A 17,708-nucleotide genomic window follows, 5' to 3' on the forward strand; every position below is an offset into this window, starting at 1 on the left:
AACCTCAGTTTTTATGGCCCACATTCTTACTTTGATATTTTGCTTAGATCGTACCCCTCTAGAAACACTTTGATTGATATGCTTTGAAATTGTCAAATGATATTAGCGCCATCTAGTCGAGAACCAACCAAAGGTAGTTCATCAACCTTAAGATTTCATGACCAATATTTCGTATAATCAAAGACCTATATAACTCCATCTAGACGGATAAAGTCTAAGAAAAAAACGTACCTCAGTACCATATAGATAAAGCAGTGGTGACCTAGATGGCGTTACACCTTTGGGGTAGGCTCAGCTAGATGGCGCTAATATTAAAATTTGACATTTTAAAACATATCAAGCTCAGAATATGGGCCAAATTGTCAAAACTGAGGTTCAAAAGTTTTAAGCCTGTGTGGAGAGATGGCAGTCTATGCACTGTGATTACACATTTTGCTTTGACAGTAACGCTCTTTAATACTCGATCCTCTTTGGTATAATACAAAATTGAAATAAATGCAGACTGAGAAAACCTAGACTGGTTTTAAATAAATAAATATTATAGGACATCCTTACACAGATTGACTGAGGCCCACGGTAAGCTCAAGGAGGCTTGTGTTGTGGGTACTCAGACAACGATATATATAATATATAAATACTTATATACATAGAAAACATCCATGACTCAGGAACAAATATCTGTGCTCATCACACAAATGCCCTTACCGGGATTCGAACCCGGGACTGCGGCGTAGCAGGCAGGGTCACTACCGACTGCGCCAGACCGGTCGGTTTTCCCGCATTGTAGAGGAAAACGTCTAAAATCAGAGAACCCACAGAGCGGGTATTGACGGCGAATGCCGGGATAACGCAAGGATGATGAGTAACTGTAAAGAATTTGGCGAATATAATGAAACAAACAATTGCAGCCAATAAATTTTGTAATATATTTTATTGCTGATCAATTCTTTAACAAATAACACAGACTTAGAACCAGAAAACAAAATAAATACCTAATCCATGGTAAAAGAAAGAAATGCAGTCAGTAATTTTATTTTTACTATGAACATGAATATACAGGGTAACATGTACAGATATACAGGTGTAATATACAGTTTCATTCAAGTATCTACATTCGCTAGACTTGAATTTGAACTAAATTAAAATTGTACTAAAACACTACCAACCCCAGGGGGCGCTGAGGCCGCTTGCCGCGTGTGATCCGTCTTTTGTACCGAACACATTCACTGCCAGGGACCCGCCCTGCGGGCGCTCGTGAACTCTGCTCAGATGTGGGACAACCCGCTAGGCGGGTTGTCGCTATACAAGATAACGATTTATAGACAATGACGGGTTTCTGTAGCAGTGAGCTATTTTTTTGACCGGCAGTGAATGTGTATATTTCAAAATGGTACTTATTGTCGTGAATATGGTGCAATTTCCATATTAGCTTCAATAAGAATATTTATCTTATGGACAACCAACATTGTAGTTTGAAAAAGTCTCATAGTGGTTAAAAGTGTTTGCTACAAATCGCATGCGATTTCAGATAATTGGTACAATTTTATCAAACCAAAAATGCAGTTTCTTACAGTTCAAAGTAGTAAAATCGGAATGTATATTTTAATGCATAAGGCCCAATATTGAGGTTCAACACAAGCCTTCTTGAGCTTACCGTGGGCCTCAGTCAATCTGTGTAAGAATGTCCTATAATATTTATTTATATTTAAACTGAGGATTATAAAAAACCTGTTCAAAACAGAAGAGACAAGAATAATTTTTGATCAATATGTTTTCCTGTAGAATAATGTAACTATTGCATAATACAGAGTGTTATTAAAACAATATAATATGTTTATAAAATCGACAAAAAAAGAATATTCATATTCGTTATGAATTTCAATCAACATCATACAATTCATGTATGTTTACGTTTTTTATGTATATAATCGAAATTACCAGGATAATCAGCTTCTACTGATTCAGTCTGGAACTTCTTATACTTTATTCCATCACAATAAAAAATAAATTAATAAAAATACTCATTATTTACGATTTTCAGACAGATAATAAAATAAATATAATATTCACCATCTATCTTATCAATATTTAAATTTGTACACCTATTTAAAGTCACACACTGGTTGCTCGATTAATTAACATTATTTGAAACGTTGGGAAAAAGGTAAAATAACGTTAATTAATAGCGTTCGGCCTCTGTGGGACTTTAAATATGTGTACAAAGCGCGAGAACTTAAACTACTTAAAAAGTGTTATATTTGTACACCCTGTATACAACAGACGGATCACGCAACGAGTAATAGTTTTTAGAAAAATATCACGTAACCAAAGTGACACCCAAGTTTTAAATGCACATAGTTTAACACCGAACACCGGGAATGTTCAACGACACTGACAAAGGCGTAGACAAGAGGCCATCAGGAGAAATCTTTAGCGACGCGCCGTCTCAGCCTATGAACGAACTGAAAAGCGAGAAAGAATCATTTGACTGTCCTCTTTCGCATTCTCCTCACTTTCCGGTGTTCCGAGGGTTTGCTCTTGAGCGATATGCTGTCTAGATTCGGTAGCTCGACTTCCGTGGACTTCTCGAAGCACACCGGGTTATCGTTGGTGTCATGGTCGGAACTGTCGACGCCATTTTCTTTGACCGAGTAATCTTCCATTTCCTCGTCGGAATCGTAGTTTCCGTTCTGTTCGAGTCTTTTGTACCTTCTGAAGTCTTCGTCGGACTCGATTTTGGGTACTTTAGATTGTCTTAGGTTCTGTAGAGATTGGTTTTTCTGTAGTTCACTAGTGACATAGTCCCTAATGTTAGATTCGGAGGTGGATTTCGTGCAGTAGTCTTCCTTGTCGGATTCGGAGTAGTTGCGGCTGGCGCGACGCGGGGCGTGGTTGGGTGTGGGTTCTGGGGCTGGGGAGCGGAGCGGGACCTCGGGCCCGCCGCCGTAGATGTCTGTGAAGAAGCGCCAGAGCTCCTCGCTGAGTTGCGCGTGGTCGGATCCGTGCTTTAGAACGTGGGTTGTCACCCCGTCGATCTCCTGGAATAAGAAGCATATTGGGTAAATAAAATATCCTAAGCCGGTGATTTTATATAACGGTTCCTAAAAGCAATATTATTCGACACAAAAACGAAAAGTTAAGGATTCAAATCTCCTAGGCACATGAAAAGAAGGTGAAACTACTGTCACAGAAATACTGTTAAAATAAAGTTAAATAACATTTAATAAAGATAAGGTACAGCGGGGCAAATTTCGACTGGGGGACAATTGTAACAAATCCATTTTCTCAATTATTACACTATTATGTTGAGTTCTACATGTATCTGTCGCAGTCGCAGGGAAATGGCCAAAACAGAGATTTGATCAAATCTCTAAGGGATATGATCAAATCACGCAGGATGTCAAAATGGCGAATCCATTTCATCATTTCTCTAAAAAATTTCAGTCATTTGACTAAATCCCTGACTCTACAAAATCGCCCAATAGACATGGCACGTTTTGTCATTTCACTAGATTTGTTTAGCGATTTGATAAAATCCCTGAACCACAACAGTAAGTTGACGAAACGGGCTTATAAAGTCAACTTGTTTTATCATTTCGCGGCGAAACCTGTCCAGAGATTTGATCAAATCACCATATTTATTATATGTATACCATATTTCAGATAAGACTTTATCATTTCCCTAAATTCGTTTAGCGAAATGTTAAAAGAAATTGACTTTTTGAGTTCGTTTCGTCAACTTACTGCCGTGGATCAGGGATTTTATCAAATCCCTAAACAAATCTAGTGAAATGACGAAACGTGGCGTGTCTATTGGCCGATTTTGTGATTTCACTAAACAGAGTCAGGGATTTAGTCAAATGACTGAAATTTTCTAGATAAATGATGAAATGGATTCGCCATTTTGGCATCTTGCGTGATTTGAACATATCTCTTAGAGATTTGATGAAATCTCTGTTTTGGCCATTTCCCTGCGACATATCCACTGAATACGCCTACCATGTATAACCGGTGGACACTATTTAATAATGCAAACATTGTAAAACATGGAAAAAACGGATTAGTTACATTTGACCCCCGAGATTTGCCCTGTTGCACCTTACGTGAAGAAACTACACTATTTTAATTAACACATAAATTTACTAGGAAGCAAACAATGGCGCACTACGTCAGAAACCGGTCGTAATTTGTAATCGCCTGCTTGTATGGTAAGAACCCGCCTGGCGGGTTCTCCAGTATCTGAGTAAAGTTCACGAGTGCCCACGAGGCGGGTTCTTGGTTGCGAAAGTGTTACAATGAGAGACTATTTATACCTGAGTGGTGACAATCCCCGAGTTGTCGACAGGCGGCGGCGGCTGCTGACTCCTGGTCTTCACGAAGGCCTGCCACTGTCGGAACCAGTGCATGCTGATCGCGTAGATCGCGCGAGGGCGGTCCTGCTCCTGTACAAATATAGTTTAGTTTAGTTTAGTTTATTTATTCATGAACAATTTGACATCGTGTTTGAATGTGTGTGTACAATAAATATTAACCTAGTAAGTCTAATATATACAATAAAATAATACAAACAAAAACATATTATACAATAAAAACCCCCAATAAAAATGTCTGCTATTATACTTATTAAATAAAACAATGATAAAAATAATGATTAAAAAAAATAAAAAATGAAAGAACATAATGACTAATAATAATAATACGCACTACATGTCAGCAAAAATAAATAATAATAATACCTACTTAGAACTAAAAATCATTAATGTCATAGCAGCATTTTTCTAATAAATACAATTTTAACTTATCTCTAAAGGTTACAGAGCATCTTATAACTTTAAACTCTATAGGCATCCTGTTAAATAATTTAACCGCTTGTACTTTGGCACTATGCTCTACAACCTCTAGCCGCGGTGCTACTTTTGGTGTTAAGTTCTTAGTCCTAGAGGCTTCCCGCAACACCATTTCTGAATCACTTTCAAAACGATTGCGATGCTTGATGACATCAGTCAACAGGACAAGAATGTAGAGGCTGGGTACTGTAAGTATTTGTAGACTCATGAAGTGTTCTCTACAACTCTCCCATGGAGGAATTCTAGCTATAGCACGTATAGCATCTTTTTGGGCAACGAAAGCTCGGTTTATATTGTATTTATAGCTGTTGCCCCACAGTTTTATGCTATAGCGGAGTTTTGACTCTACAAGGGCAAAATAAACCATTTTGAGTTGCTCAACGGTCAATTCATCCCTGAGGCTGCGAATGGCATAACAAGCAGAACTAATTGACTTTTCTAAATTATTTAATTCATCCTTCCAGTTTAACAGTGAATCTAGGTGAATACCCAACATTTTTGCGCTATCTACAGGTCTAATGATGTCGCCATTAATATGTACACATAGGGATTCATTATTTCTTGCTGTTGTTTTAAATAACATAGCGTAAGTCTTTGAGCTATTTAAAATCAAACTATTTGCACGAAGCCATGCCTGACATACTTCTAGTGCTAAATTGACCTTATTATTTAGACCAGTAAGAGTTGGGCTTGACAAGACTGCGCTCGTATCGTCTGCAAATGTCACTAGCTTTATATCTGGAATTGCCCTACAAATATAAGAAATAAAGTCGTTAAAATATAAAACAAAAAATATGGGTCCTAACACAGATCCTTGAGGAACCCCTCGTGTTATGTTAACACATTTTGACCTATAGGTGACCTCAATAGCACTTTCATTAACCTCTGTAACTTCTACAAACTGTTTTCGGTTCCGCAAATACGACCTACATAAGTTTAATACCTTTCCCCTGATACCATAGAATTCTAGTTTATGCAATAAGATGTCATGATCAATAGTGTCAAAAGCGGATTTTAAATCAAGAAAGATACCAGCCACCCTTAACTTTTTATTTAAATTATTAGTAATGTCTTCTATAATTGTGTCTATTGCCTCGGAGGTACCGATACCTTTTTGGTAGGCGAATTGTCTTATATTAATAATATTATTATTGAAAAGGTGAGTGTTGAGTCTTTTCTTAATTACCTTTTCAAAAATTTTTGACAAGGTGGGTAATAAGGAAATGGGTCTATAATTCTTTGGATCAGTCCGTGAACCCTTTTTATGTAAAGGAACAATTTTTGCAATTTTCAGCTGGTCGGGAAAGATACCCTGATCTATACAATTATTATAAAAACATGAGAGTGGTTGAGCTAATTGTTCAATATTATCTTTGATAATAGTTATGGGTATGTCGTCATAACCACTAGATTTTTTATTTTTCATAGCTTTGACAATTGATTTTATCTCAAATGATGAAGTTAGCCTAAAAACCATACTATTTTGTACTCTTTCGGAATTCGATTCCAGTAAGGAATAAGCTATTGCAGGGTCACCCTTAATTTGAAAATTTGCGGAATCGAAATTGCTGGAAAAAATTTCAGCTATTTCTGCACCATTATGTACTAATGATTGATCAGTTTTGAGTACCAGTTTGCTATTACTGACTACCTTGTTCTTACTTGTACGCTTGTTTACCACTTCCCAGATACTTTTAGCAGAGTTATTTGCCTGCGCAATTTGGTTTTGTACCGTTAACATCCTAGCCTTCTTAAGAACTTTTTTGAATATTTTTATATACGCTTTGCGATAGTTAATTAAACTTTGATCGTTGTGAGCAGTATCTATGGATAACAGCACGCGTTTCATTTTGCTCGCTACCTTGATTCCTTTGGTTATCCACTTAACACGGTTAGTTCTTTGTAAAAGAATTTTTTTCTTTACCTTTTTAAAGCTATTTTGAAACATAGTATTAAATGTTTTAAGGAAACTATTAATGCCTAAAACACACAAATTTTCTCTATTTATACAATCTTTGAATACTTCGTGATTCCTTTTACTGAAAACTCTGCGGTTCACAAAAATAGCTTTCTCCTTCCGTTTTTCATGCTGATTATAATTATTCACTATAAAGCCGGTTTCTATACCCGCATGCCCATCTGACAGACCATTATGATCTACTAAAGTCCACAACACGCATTCTTCAGGTAAATTCGTCAAAATATTGTCTATGCACGATTCAGATTCATTGCGCTTAAACGTCGCTTTGTTGTGAACAAGATATCTAAAGTTATAAGATCTCAAAAGTTTAACAAACATACTTTTCTTCTTATCATCGTTTAACATGTTAACATTAAAATCACCACAGATTATACACTTTTTGTCAAGAAAATATTGTAGTAGCAATTCTAACTTTTCCATAAAAATATCAAATTTTTTGTCATTTTGGTAACAGCAACATATACATACATTAGTGTCCAAATCCCTAACCGCACAAATTTCAAAACACTCTACTCTAGCCATCTTTTTACATTCCAATAAGGTTTTAGTCTTCCTACCCTTTTCAGCTAGTATTAATGTACCACCCCTTTTTTTACTGGTTCTGGAAAACATACAGACCTTTTCGTAATTATTAAAAACAACACAATCCGCTGCATTATCATTTAAAAAATGTTCACAAAGACATACAAAATGTGGTTTATTTTCCATACTATCTAAATACAACTCTACCAAATCTTGTTTTGATTTTATGCCACATACGTTTTGTAAAAATACATTTAAAGAGGTTGTTTGTTGTGCTGATAAATGACTAGTGGGATAAGAATTTATTCCTTCAAGATTTTTGTCTATATTAAGAGTTATGTTAGAATTATATATATCCAGTACAGAATCGTCTCTATTGGAGAGCTTATGGTCGAAAAAACAAGGTATCATTGTTTGTTATATTCTCACTTATTTCACTTTTTTTAGGAGGCGTCTCCGAAGCTGATTTGGAAACACCGGTGTTGCTTAGGCTTAAAATCCACTCAGCTAGGCCCCACAGAATGGTTTGAACTCCGTGGCTGATAATTTTTCCAGTTTCCAACGAAAACTCATCTAGGGTTAGGTTTCGATTAGAGTCATAAAGATAGCCATAACCATGACAATGCATGTCTTGTCCAAGTTTATTATTGAATAATTCCACTCGTGCATTATAAACAGGTGCACCACAAATATATGTTGGTAAAACAATAATTATGTTAGTATTATTTATTCTCTTCAACTTATCATGTATAGTATTAACTAACACATCATAATTTTGGGTTATTCGGAAATCTGACTCGCCGATCATAACAATGCAAAAGTCTGCTTTAGAATAGCCGACCAGTTTCAAATCTATGTCTTCTAGTAATAATTCTATTCCGACATTAGGGAATATACATCATGAAGCTCGAATTACAATGTGTGAAGAAAGCCTAGAGCCGTAGGGCAAAGGCAACGCGATAAAGGGTATTAAGTGTGATTGGTGCACAGCGATACACTATGCAATAGGGTGGGTCATTTTTATTTTTTTTTATTTTCTTCGGGGGCACAGTCACAAAAAGGTGCCATTTTGTAATTAATTAGTGCACCATTTTTTTTTGAAATTTTTGTGTTTAAATTTTTTCTGAAATCAGTTGAAGATTTTGTTTTTTTGTATGGAGAAGGGTGTAAGAAAGGTTCCAATTTTTGAGGTTTTTTTTGTTCATTTATTTTCTTTGAGCCTTTGGCATGAATTTTCGATGCCAATAATGGTATATCTTTATAGCAACATTTTAAATTAGAAGACAATACATAAATATACTCCGTACACCACGCAAAATGTACTAACAAATATATGAAAACTTCAAAGTCGATCCGGAGGCACAAGATGAATAACAATTGCAAAATAATTTGAAATACTGTTTATTTGCATCAGTTGGCAAGTTTTTGTAACAGTGGCCAATGAAAATATAATACTACTATGCAAAGTGTGCGCATTATATCCATGGTCTATTAGGTTGATGTTGTACCTGGAAGATGGCGTGCAAGTCGTAAAAAGCCTTCAGTTCCCTCGCTCGTCGCGTGCGCAATCTTTGCGCCGCCCGCGCGCACACGGCGCACTCGTGGACGTGAGAACACGCTGGCCCGCCGCCGAACCTGATTAAGAAAATTCAAATTTTGAAAAAAACCCCGACATAGTGGTCCAATTTTCATAAAACATGGCTAAGAACACTCCCGACTAACTCAGCTTTCAAACAAAAAAACTAAATCGGTTCATCCGTGCGAGACCTACGATGCCACAGACAGATAGAGAGACACGTCAAACTTATAACACCCCGTCGTTTTTGCGTCGGGGGTTAAAAATGTGTATTTTGTGCTAATAAACGTCTTTTCTTTGTTTCTTTCTAAAAAAATGGTTTTGGTCAACACATCCACTACCAGCCAAAAATGGCACACTACGTCAGAAACCGATCGTAATTTATAACCGCTCGCTTGTATGGTGAGAACCCGCCTGGCGGGTTCTCCAGCATCTGAGCAAAGTTCACGAGTGCCCACGAGGCGAGTTTTCGGTTGCGAAAGTGTTAAACTACTTAAAAATCGCTAACAAATAGTTGACTGAAAAATGTAAGTCGTTACAACTTAGAAGAACAAATCAAATTATTTTATTGATTATTTCTTGATTTGTTCTTTTTTCAACTAGTGACACTACTATAATATCAATTATAAATTGAAATAGATATCATACACGAAAGAAAAAACGGCAAGGCCCACTGGTGGCCGAGAACGCGCGGCGGGCGGGCGGGCGTGTGGTCTAGTGGTAAAGACGTTAGCCGCGTAAGCTGAAGACCCGGGTTCGATTCCCGCCTCGGCCACCCGTGGGCCTTGCCGTTTTTTCTTTCGTGTATGATATCATAAATTAAATATAACAAGATCATACCATCCCATACATTAAAATGCGACCGCCTACGAACGCGCTTACACTCCACCCCACATAGATGGCTCCACAAAAAAATGCCTTGTTGGGACCGATTATTTGTAGATTGGCATTATCAGTGACACTTAACGCCATCTACAAGTATAATCGAAAGCTACAAGACGTTTTTTTGTGGCGCCATCTATGTGTGGTGGAGTGTGAGCGCGGTCTTAGGCGGTCGTATTTTAATGTATGGGATGGTACACTCAGTTCAACCTTACTTGTCCAATCATGTAAACACACACTGCTGGAAAACATTATCTCACTTTTCTCTGGAATTGCACATTAACCATCACTAAAAATGTTATTATTTGTGCCGTTTGTATATCCGAGGTCTTTATAGAGAGTACGTCGCAGACGTCGCATCGGACCGATAGATGGCGCCATCGTTCGTTGTAAGTCGCTCCGGCGTCTCACCGCCGCGATGTTGGTAGTCCCGTTTTTCCCCACCTGCAACACAAGGCCCCCCGCGCCCCGACTCGCCACCAGCCACCCTCATTGTTTCGTCGAACGCCGAAGTGACCGGTTGTCGCGTATTCCGTTCGAACATTTTTACAGCATGGTGTCTCGAAATTAATCTTTTAGTTTCTATTTCCTTGTTATTTCTGGTCAAACCAGAGTTATTCGTGTTTTTATTTAAAAAGTGGCTTATAACGTTTCGGAATTATGAAATTTTTCAATTTCATCCGTCAATTCTTTCTTCCCTTTTAATTTGCGCTCGTTCGTCTTGAATAATGAGATATATTATGCCTCGCTAGCGATCATTATTCGTCTTTCGGGGTTCTCACTATAGAAATGAACGAGCGGTGCTTTATGATTCTACCCACTTTTTTGTAAGAAAGTTCCATGCTGCAAAAATCGTTACCGTTAATCAGTTTTCTTTTTAAATGTTATCCGCGTATTAAAAGTTTCGCGCGAGAATATAAGCGGTAACGTAGGTAAGTTGCTCCGCCGGGGACCACGTGCTCCGGGGACCACGTGCTCCGGGGACCACGTGCTTCGCGACCGCGGGCTGCGCGACCTGCGGGCTGCGGCGGCGGCGGCGGCGGGCGCGGTGGAGGAATACCGCGCTCCAAGGAGGTTTGAATTTCTCCGACGAATGGGTGAGCGGATTCATATTATTTTAGAAAGAATTCCGATTCGGTGCGGAGGCCCCAAGCCACGTGTCGACGCCGAAACTTACTGTAGCGCTGCGATAGCGCCGCTGACCGCGGCAGTGTTGTCCGCGCGTCGGCGCCGCCGAGGTTACGTAGAAGTTGCCTCCTCGTTAACGATGGCCATCTCTGCGGTGCCGCCGAACAACGTTGTGGCCGCCGCATAGGCGCCGCGTGCGACGCTGTAAGTATGTCTGCTGCTGCCCCGACGCGAGCGCCGTGCCGTTAGTGATCAGTCGTCAATACGCAGGCTACCAGCGCGGCCACCTTCTGCCCCCGCCACAACGCCGCGAGCCTGCTGAAGCTGTCCACCAATATCGCTGGCCGCCACGCTTATGCTGGCGCCTCGATGGTGATGCAGAGCGTTCGTCTGCCGTGACAACGCCGCGATCCTGCTGAAGCTGTCCACCAGTATCGCTGGCCGCCACGCTTATGCTGGCGCCTCGATGGTGATGCAGAGCGTTCGTCTGCCGTGACCACGCCGCGATCCTGCTGAAGCTGTCCACCAGTATCGCTGGCCGCCACGCTTATGCTGGCGCCTCGATGGTGACGATGCAGAGCGTTCGTCTGCCGTGACAACGCCGCGATCCTGCTGAAGCTGTCCACCAGTATCGCTGGCCGCCACGCTTATGCTGGCGCCTCGATGGTGACGATGCAAAGCGTTCGTCTGCCGTGACAACACCGCGATCCTGCTGAAGCTGTCCACCAGTATCGCTGGCCGCCACGCTTATGCTGGCGCCTCGATGGTGATGCAGAGCGTGCGTCTGCCTTGACAACGCCGCGAGCCTGCTGAAGCTGTCCACCAATATCGCTGGCCGCCACGCTTATGCTGGCGCCTCGATGGTGATGCAGAGCGTTCGTCTGCCGTGACAACGCCGCGATCCTGCTGACCTGCTGTAGCTGTCCACCAGTATCGCTGGCCGCCACGCTTATGCTGGCGCCTCGATGGTGATGCAGCGAGCTCATCTGCCGTGACAACGCCGCGATCCTGCTGAAGCTGTCCACCAGTATCGCTGGCCGCCACGCTTATGCTGGCGCCTCGATGGTGATGTAGAGCGTTCATATGCCGTGACAACGACGCGAGACGCGACCCTGCCGAAGCTGTCCACCAGTATTGCTGGCCGCCACGCTTATGCTGGCGCCTCAGTGGTGATGCGGAGCGTAATACTGTTAACCGCTGCACAGGCGTCGCAATCCTTCTGCTGCGTCTGCCGTGACAACGCCGCAAGCTACTTGAAGTTTTCCACCGGTGTCGTCGGCCGACACGCTCATGTTGGCGCCTTGATGTCGCCTCGATCGCACGAGGTAAGATTGTAGACGCGGCGACCTTCATCGCGCCACCGAGCGCAATACTGCGGCTACCGCGAAGGCGTCGCTAATTTTCCTGCCGCGTTTGCCGTGACGACGCCGCGAACTCTGTTGATGCTGTTCACCGATGTAGCTGACTGCCACGCTTGCGCCGGTGCCTCCCGCGCTGACGGCGGTCACCTCGAGAAGGCCACCGAGCACGATACTTCGTGACGCGACAGGGCATCGAGACGCCTTTCGAGCTGACGACGGCCGTCTCAATCTCACCGCCGAACATAACAGCGTCTGCTGCAGTGACAAGCTGGTAAGATTGCTGATGTGGGCCCTTGGTGCTGCTAGCCGCCACGCTGATAACGCCCGTCGCGCCTAAGATGTCACGCTCACCGCGAACACTGTCTTCCCCTACAATGGTGCCACGACCGGCTACGGTATCGTTGCAGACTCTGTTGCTGACCAGGCTGATACTACCCTCCAATGTGACGCCGGGCGCCGCTATCAGCTGACATCCCGTACACTATGGTATCCACTCTTCTCTTTCCAGTTCCCGTGAAGTACGACTGTATTTACACTCTATTTTGACCAAGGACTCCTCCGTCGCCGAAGTGAGAACAGATAAATTCTAAAGATGCTACGTCCTAACGTGGTTTGGACACCCATAGTTGAACGAGGTAAGACGTCAATAACCGGACGAGGAGCCGCACTGCTGCGAGGGTGTCCTGACGATGTTCGCGAGCTATCTAATCGGAGAGGCGCCTCGCGAGAAGACCCTGTGATTCCTGTACATCGCTCATTGTGTAGGTCAAAGACATCGTAAAGGTTTGCGGAAAAAAAAAAATCCCTTTCAGAATGTCCAGATCTGAATTCGAGCCAGCGTCCTGCATCCTGAGCGTGCGTCTGTTTACCGGGCGGACACCAAAACCGATCGGCAATCTGGCCGCGGGGTTCCAAGTACACGATGATTTCCCGGAGACTTGTGGCGCCCCCTGTCCATTCGAGAGATTAACTTATTCGCCGAGCCTCTAATAAACAAATTGGGAAAAATAAACCTGCTTCGCCTTAGTGAACTTCAGATTCCAGCTCAAAGCGAAAGGGGCCAGGAACTCAGGAGTACTTCAGTAGTTATCATCTGGCTCGACTATACTCAATTGATATAGTGCTTGATTCGATCGTAGAACCTGATTTCATAAATTTCACAACTTTCGTGGTCTACAGAGGAAGGTTGCACCGCTGTAGTTTCCAGCATTACCTCGTACAGCTGCCGATAGCTGTAGGCCAATCGCCCCTGTTTTGCTTGCATCTGCAGCCCGATAAGACCTTCAATAATCGGAACATTGTACGAACTAAAGCCCTTCCGATGGAGAATAATCTTCAACAGGCGGTGGCGCTGGCGACTGAAGTGACATGCAGTCGGATTAAGGTTCGCATAGCACTATATGCTATGCACAGTTCAGTTGTATGTTATGTTATGCTGTACGATGGCAGGACTACATCTCTTCTGTTACGAGTAACTACGACAGTAACTGCTGACTCCAACAGACTGTCGTACGAGGTCAGTATGCACCCCCTGGGAGCCAAGTAAGTGACCTTCGGTGACCTCGCCTTCTTCTGCTTCGCCCGTCATCGTACCTCTTCGTCTGCGAGAGCCCTGCATTACGCCGTACAACGGTACGTATTAAGCCTCCGCCACACATAAAGCGCATTCCGCTTCGCTAACGCTACGCTATCAGCGCGCTGAATGCGCGTGCATTCCGCTCGCGTCCCGCGCGCGTTGCGCTCGCTATCAGCGCTCGTTCGTTCCCGCTAGCGCCCACTGGGCGCAACGCCAGCGTTAGTGCGGTGCACCGCCATTATTGCGCTCCGCCTACGCTCTTAAAGCGCGCATGTGTGGCGGTGTTAAATTCACCCCTTGACCTGCTACCACGACGTGTTCAGCAACCACCAGCGATGCGACACGGACGTCTCCACCTCTCAGTCTACTCTGTCGACCTTCATTGCACGAAGTAGAAATCCGTCGCATCGGGTTTTGGATTAGGTAATGGATTACCCTAAGAGTCAATGACTGACTTAAAGAAATCGACTGATACCTCCGTTCAGTGTAGTAGCAATCGACAGCGCTCGTACTTTTCATCTTCTAGGCTAGTTTTACCGAGCGATCGGTATCCTCAAATGCCCTCACTAAAAAGAGTTCAGAGTTCAGGAGTCTCGCTTGCAACCGCGCTCGCTTGACGCGAAATAGTCTGATCGAAAATACCAGTATTGTAACAAATAGCCCTTGGGCGCGTGAGTGATGACCTTTTTCTGTGTTTGATATGGACGTAAGACGTTGGACTTTAAATAGTCATATCAAAGCTAATATTGATTTAGATAATTTTTACGAAGGGTTGACAAAAGCAGTATCAATTACGTTACCCTGCTACAGTACAGATAGTTACACTACTTTTACAGTTAATTTCCACACTTTGTGTCTGAAATTGGGTTTATAACCTGATAAAATAACGTGTCTGTTAATAATAATAGTGTATCTAAGGTTTTTGTATCTTGTTCAAGTCAGCCTCGCCTACATCTTTTTTTTGGTTTTGATCTGCGATGTATAATAATGTCATTTCTCTAACTATTCGCTGACTAAAGCTAAACGTCATCACGAAAATCTCTTTATGCGTTTCTGGCACCGAGATATTCGCGGATCGAAGGCTATTTCGACTGATACATCTGTCAAATCGGTTCAACTGATTCACTTATTCTTCTATGCTATGCCAATAGGGCTACCAAAGGGTTGCGCGCCAGCTGACTCGCCACCAGGAGATAATAAACAGGTCTCTATAAAGACCTCGGATATACAAACGGCACAAATAATATAAAAATTTTACCTTCCAATAAAATTTGTATTATTTTGCCTGGTATATCCGAGGTCTGAGTGATGCCTTCCTGGTAGGCTTAATATACCGTCGGCACTTCTCCTCAACAATGAGGGTGGCTGGTGGCGAGTCGGGGCGCGGGGGGCCTTGTGTTGCAGGTGGGGAAAAACGGGACTACCAACATCGCGGCGGTGAGACGCCGGAGCGACTTACAACGAACGATGGCGCCATCTATCGGTCCGATGCGACGTCTGCGACGTACTCTCTATAAAGACCTCGGATATACCAGGCAAAATAATACAAATTTTATTGGAAGGTAAAATTTTTATATTATACACTTAAATAAACTCACAAAGTATTGAAATCAATCGAAAAACCACTGAAAAATATAATATCTAAAACGATTTTCATCAATAGTTGTAATTACGAACGGATGACATCAAAAACTCCTGACATCACGAAGTCTAGATTGTCTATGAGTCGTAATGTTGGTATGACAACTTATCGTTAGGAACGATCGATATTAATCATCGATCATATTTGACGTTTCGTTTGTTTACATGATAGGACAAGTAAAGATGAACCGACTGTATGATCTTGTTATATTTAATCTATGATGATATCTATTTCAATTTAAAAGAACCAGTTAAAGCTAGTGCGAGTTAGTACATACTTGTCATGTAAGAACTCCCACAGCGCCTGCGGGATCTGCGCGGCGAGGCGCGCGAGGTGCGCGGCGCGGTCGGGGCGCAGGCCGCCGTGCGCGCACACGAAGTCGCCGTTGTCGATCGGCCCCGGCTCCGCCCACGTGTTGAACCTCAATCATAAATAAATAATAACCCCCTTATTCATAAACGTACTCTAACTTATCAAGCCGATAAAGTTCGTTTGTCCCTTTCCAACGTATTCCAACTGTGACAGAAAAGGACAAAAAAAAATAATTAAATTTTAAATTATTTATTCAATAAAAGCGAGACAGTTTTTACATAAATCTTTCCGCCAAACTGTAGAACAGTTTGTTGGCAGGAATAGGCTCCCTTTCATCACATTTACTGTTGATTCTTAACCTTAGGTGCTAAAGTGTTAGTACAAGTTACAAACATAGTTGGTTACTTAATACTATTTACTAAAATATTTTATTTTAATTACGTATTTAACTAAAGTTACTATCAGACACACTACAAACGAACTTTATCGGCTTGATAACTTTAGAGTACGCTTATGAATAAGGGGGTTAATAAATAAAAATTGGGGACACCTTACAGAGATCAGCTTAGTCCCAAACTAAGCAAAGCTTGTACTATGGGTGCTAAGCGACGATATACGAGCAGTTCCCGTCAACTTTGTACATAGCCACGTCACCAAATTTTAATTGATCCTATTTTGTTACCAACATTTAGTAATATAAGTCGACTTTCGTAAGATATATACAGGATAATTGTTATAATTAATAAAATATAGATACTAGAGAACCTTTATGACGAAATAAAACTTACTAAAATCTCAATTCTTCAAAAAAAATCTTGATAACAAAATAGGAATAATGAAAACAAATTTAACTTTTTCCTTAATTTTTGTATAAATTTTTCGAGAACTGCTGATACATACTAAAATAGATAAATACATACTTTTACACATAAAATACATCCATGACTCAGGAACAAATATCTGTGCTCACCACACAAATAAATGCCCTTACCGGGATTCGAACCCAGGACCGCGGCTTAGCAGGCAGGGTCGCTACCAACTGAGCCAGACCGGTCGTCAAGGGTCAATCATGCAGGGTTATTACAAATCAAGAAATACTACGAATTTACTGCTGCATTTATTACACGTTTTAACTATTTCTTTTTATCTCTCAAAAGGATCTCTGCCAGTTAACTTTTGGTTACGGCGTGAAGAGGGGTGTGGGGGGGGGGGGGCTTCGCTTTTGTGTTTTACTTGCTGATTGTAATTACTTAAAATATTAACGCTATTAATACATGACTTTCCCATCCAATGGAAATTTCGAGTGCTGGATGACAATGGCACCAAAAAATAGAATGGTCTTATCATATTTTTAAGTAAATTCTAACAAACCATTAAACTACAAACTTACTTGTTGATCCATTGTTTGGAGATGTAGAACTTGATGTCGTTAGGCTCCACTGTCGCCGACTCCAATATCTCGGCCGCTTTTTGCCGGAGCACTGTCATTTGAGGATTCACTTTTCTGTAACAAATGTCATATTTGAAATATATATTCAATACTATTGAAATTGGTCCTAGTGACAAGTTGTGAAATTTTCTCATCAGCTTTTGGTGACTAAAGGGAGGTACTTAAGCATTTCTTTTTCTTTCTCCACTTTTATGAAATGTGATATTAAAAAAAAAAAAATACGGTATTTCTACTCAGACTCACTAGCTTCTTCAATACTAGTAGTTAAAAAAATGGTCCCATACGATTTTTTCTTATTTTGTTACCATTTTCCATACATGTTGTGTGGGGTAAGAAAAGAGGAAAGTAACAAAAATGTTGTATGGAAATTCTAGGACATTTGTCTCCCAGTGAGAATGAAAGTACTCGCGATTCTGAGTACAATTGACCTA

General features: G+C 41.5%; 1 protein-coding gene across 4 annotated transcripts in view; it reads right to left on the reverse strand.

Moving 5' to 3' along the window:
• Window positions 1–902: 902 nt before the first annotated feature.
• The window catches only part of LOC125237700 (ubiquitin carboxyl-terminal hydrolase 20), a 55,041-nt gene continuing 38,235 nt past the window's right edge, over window positions 903–17,708 (reverse strand). For all 4 annotated transcript variants that reach the window (XM_048144852.1, XM_048144856.1, XM_048144853.1 and 1 more), the window contains 5 exons: window positions 17,218–17,331; window positions 15,793–15,936; window positions 8,859–8,985; window positions 4,314–4,442; window positions 903–3,038 (listed from right to left, as the gene is read on the reverse strand). In XM_048144852.1, the coding sequence (XP_048000809.1) occupies window positions 2,481–3,038; window positions 4,314–4,442; window positions 8,859–8,985; window positions 15,793–15,936; window positions 17,218–17,331 (1,072 nt within the window). In that variant the 3' untranslated portion in view covers window positions 903–2,480. The remainder of the gene's footprint in view (window positions 3,039–4,313; window positions 4,443–8,858; window positions 8,986–15,792; window positions 15,937–17,217; window positions 17,332–17,708) is intronic.

Source organism: Leguminivora glycinivorella, chromosome 22 (genome assembly GCF_023078275.1).
Source record: "Leguminivora glycinivorella isolate SPB_JAAS2020 chromosome 22, LegGlyc_1.1, whole genome shotgun sequence".
In the NCBI taxonomy this organism is placed as follows: Eukaryota; Metazoa; Arthropoda; class Insecta; order Lepidoptera; family Tortricidae; genus Leguminivora; species Leguminivora glycinivorella.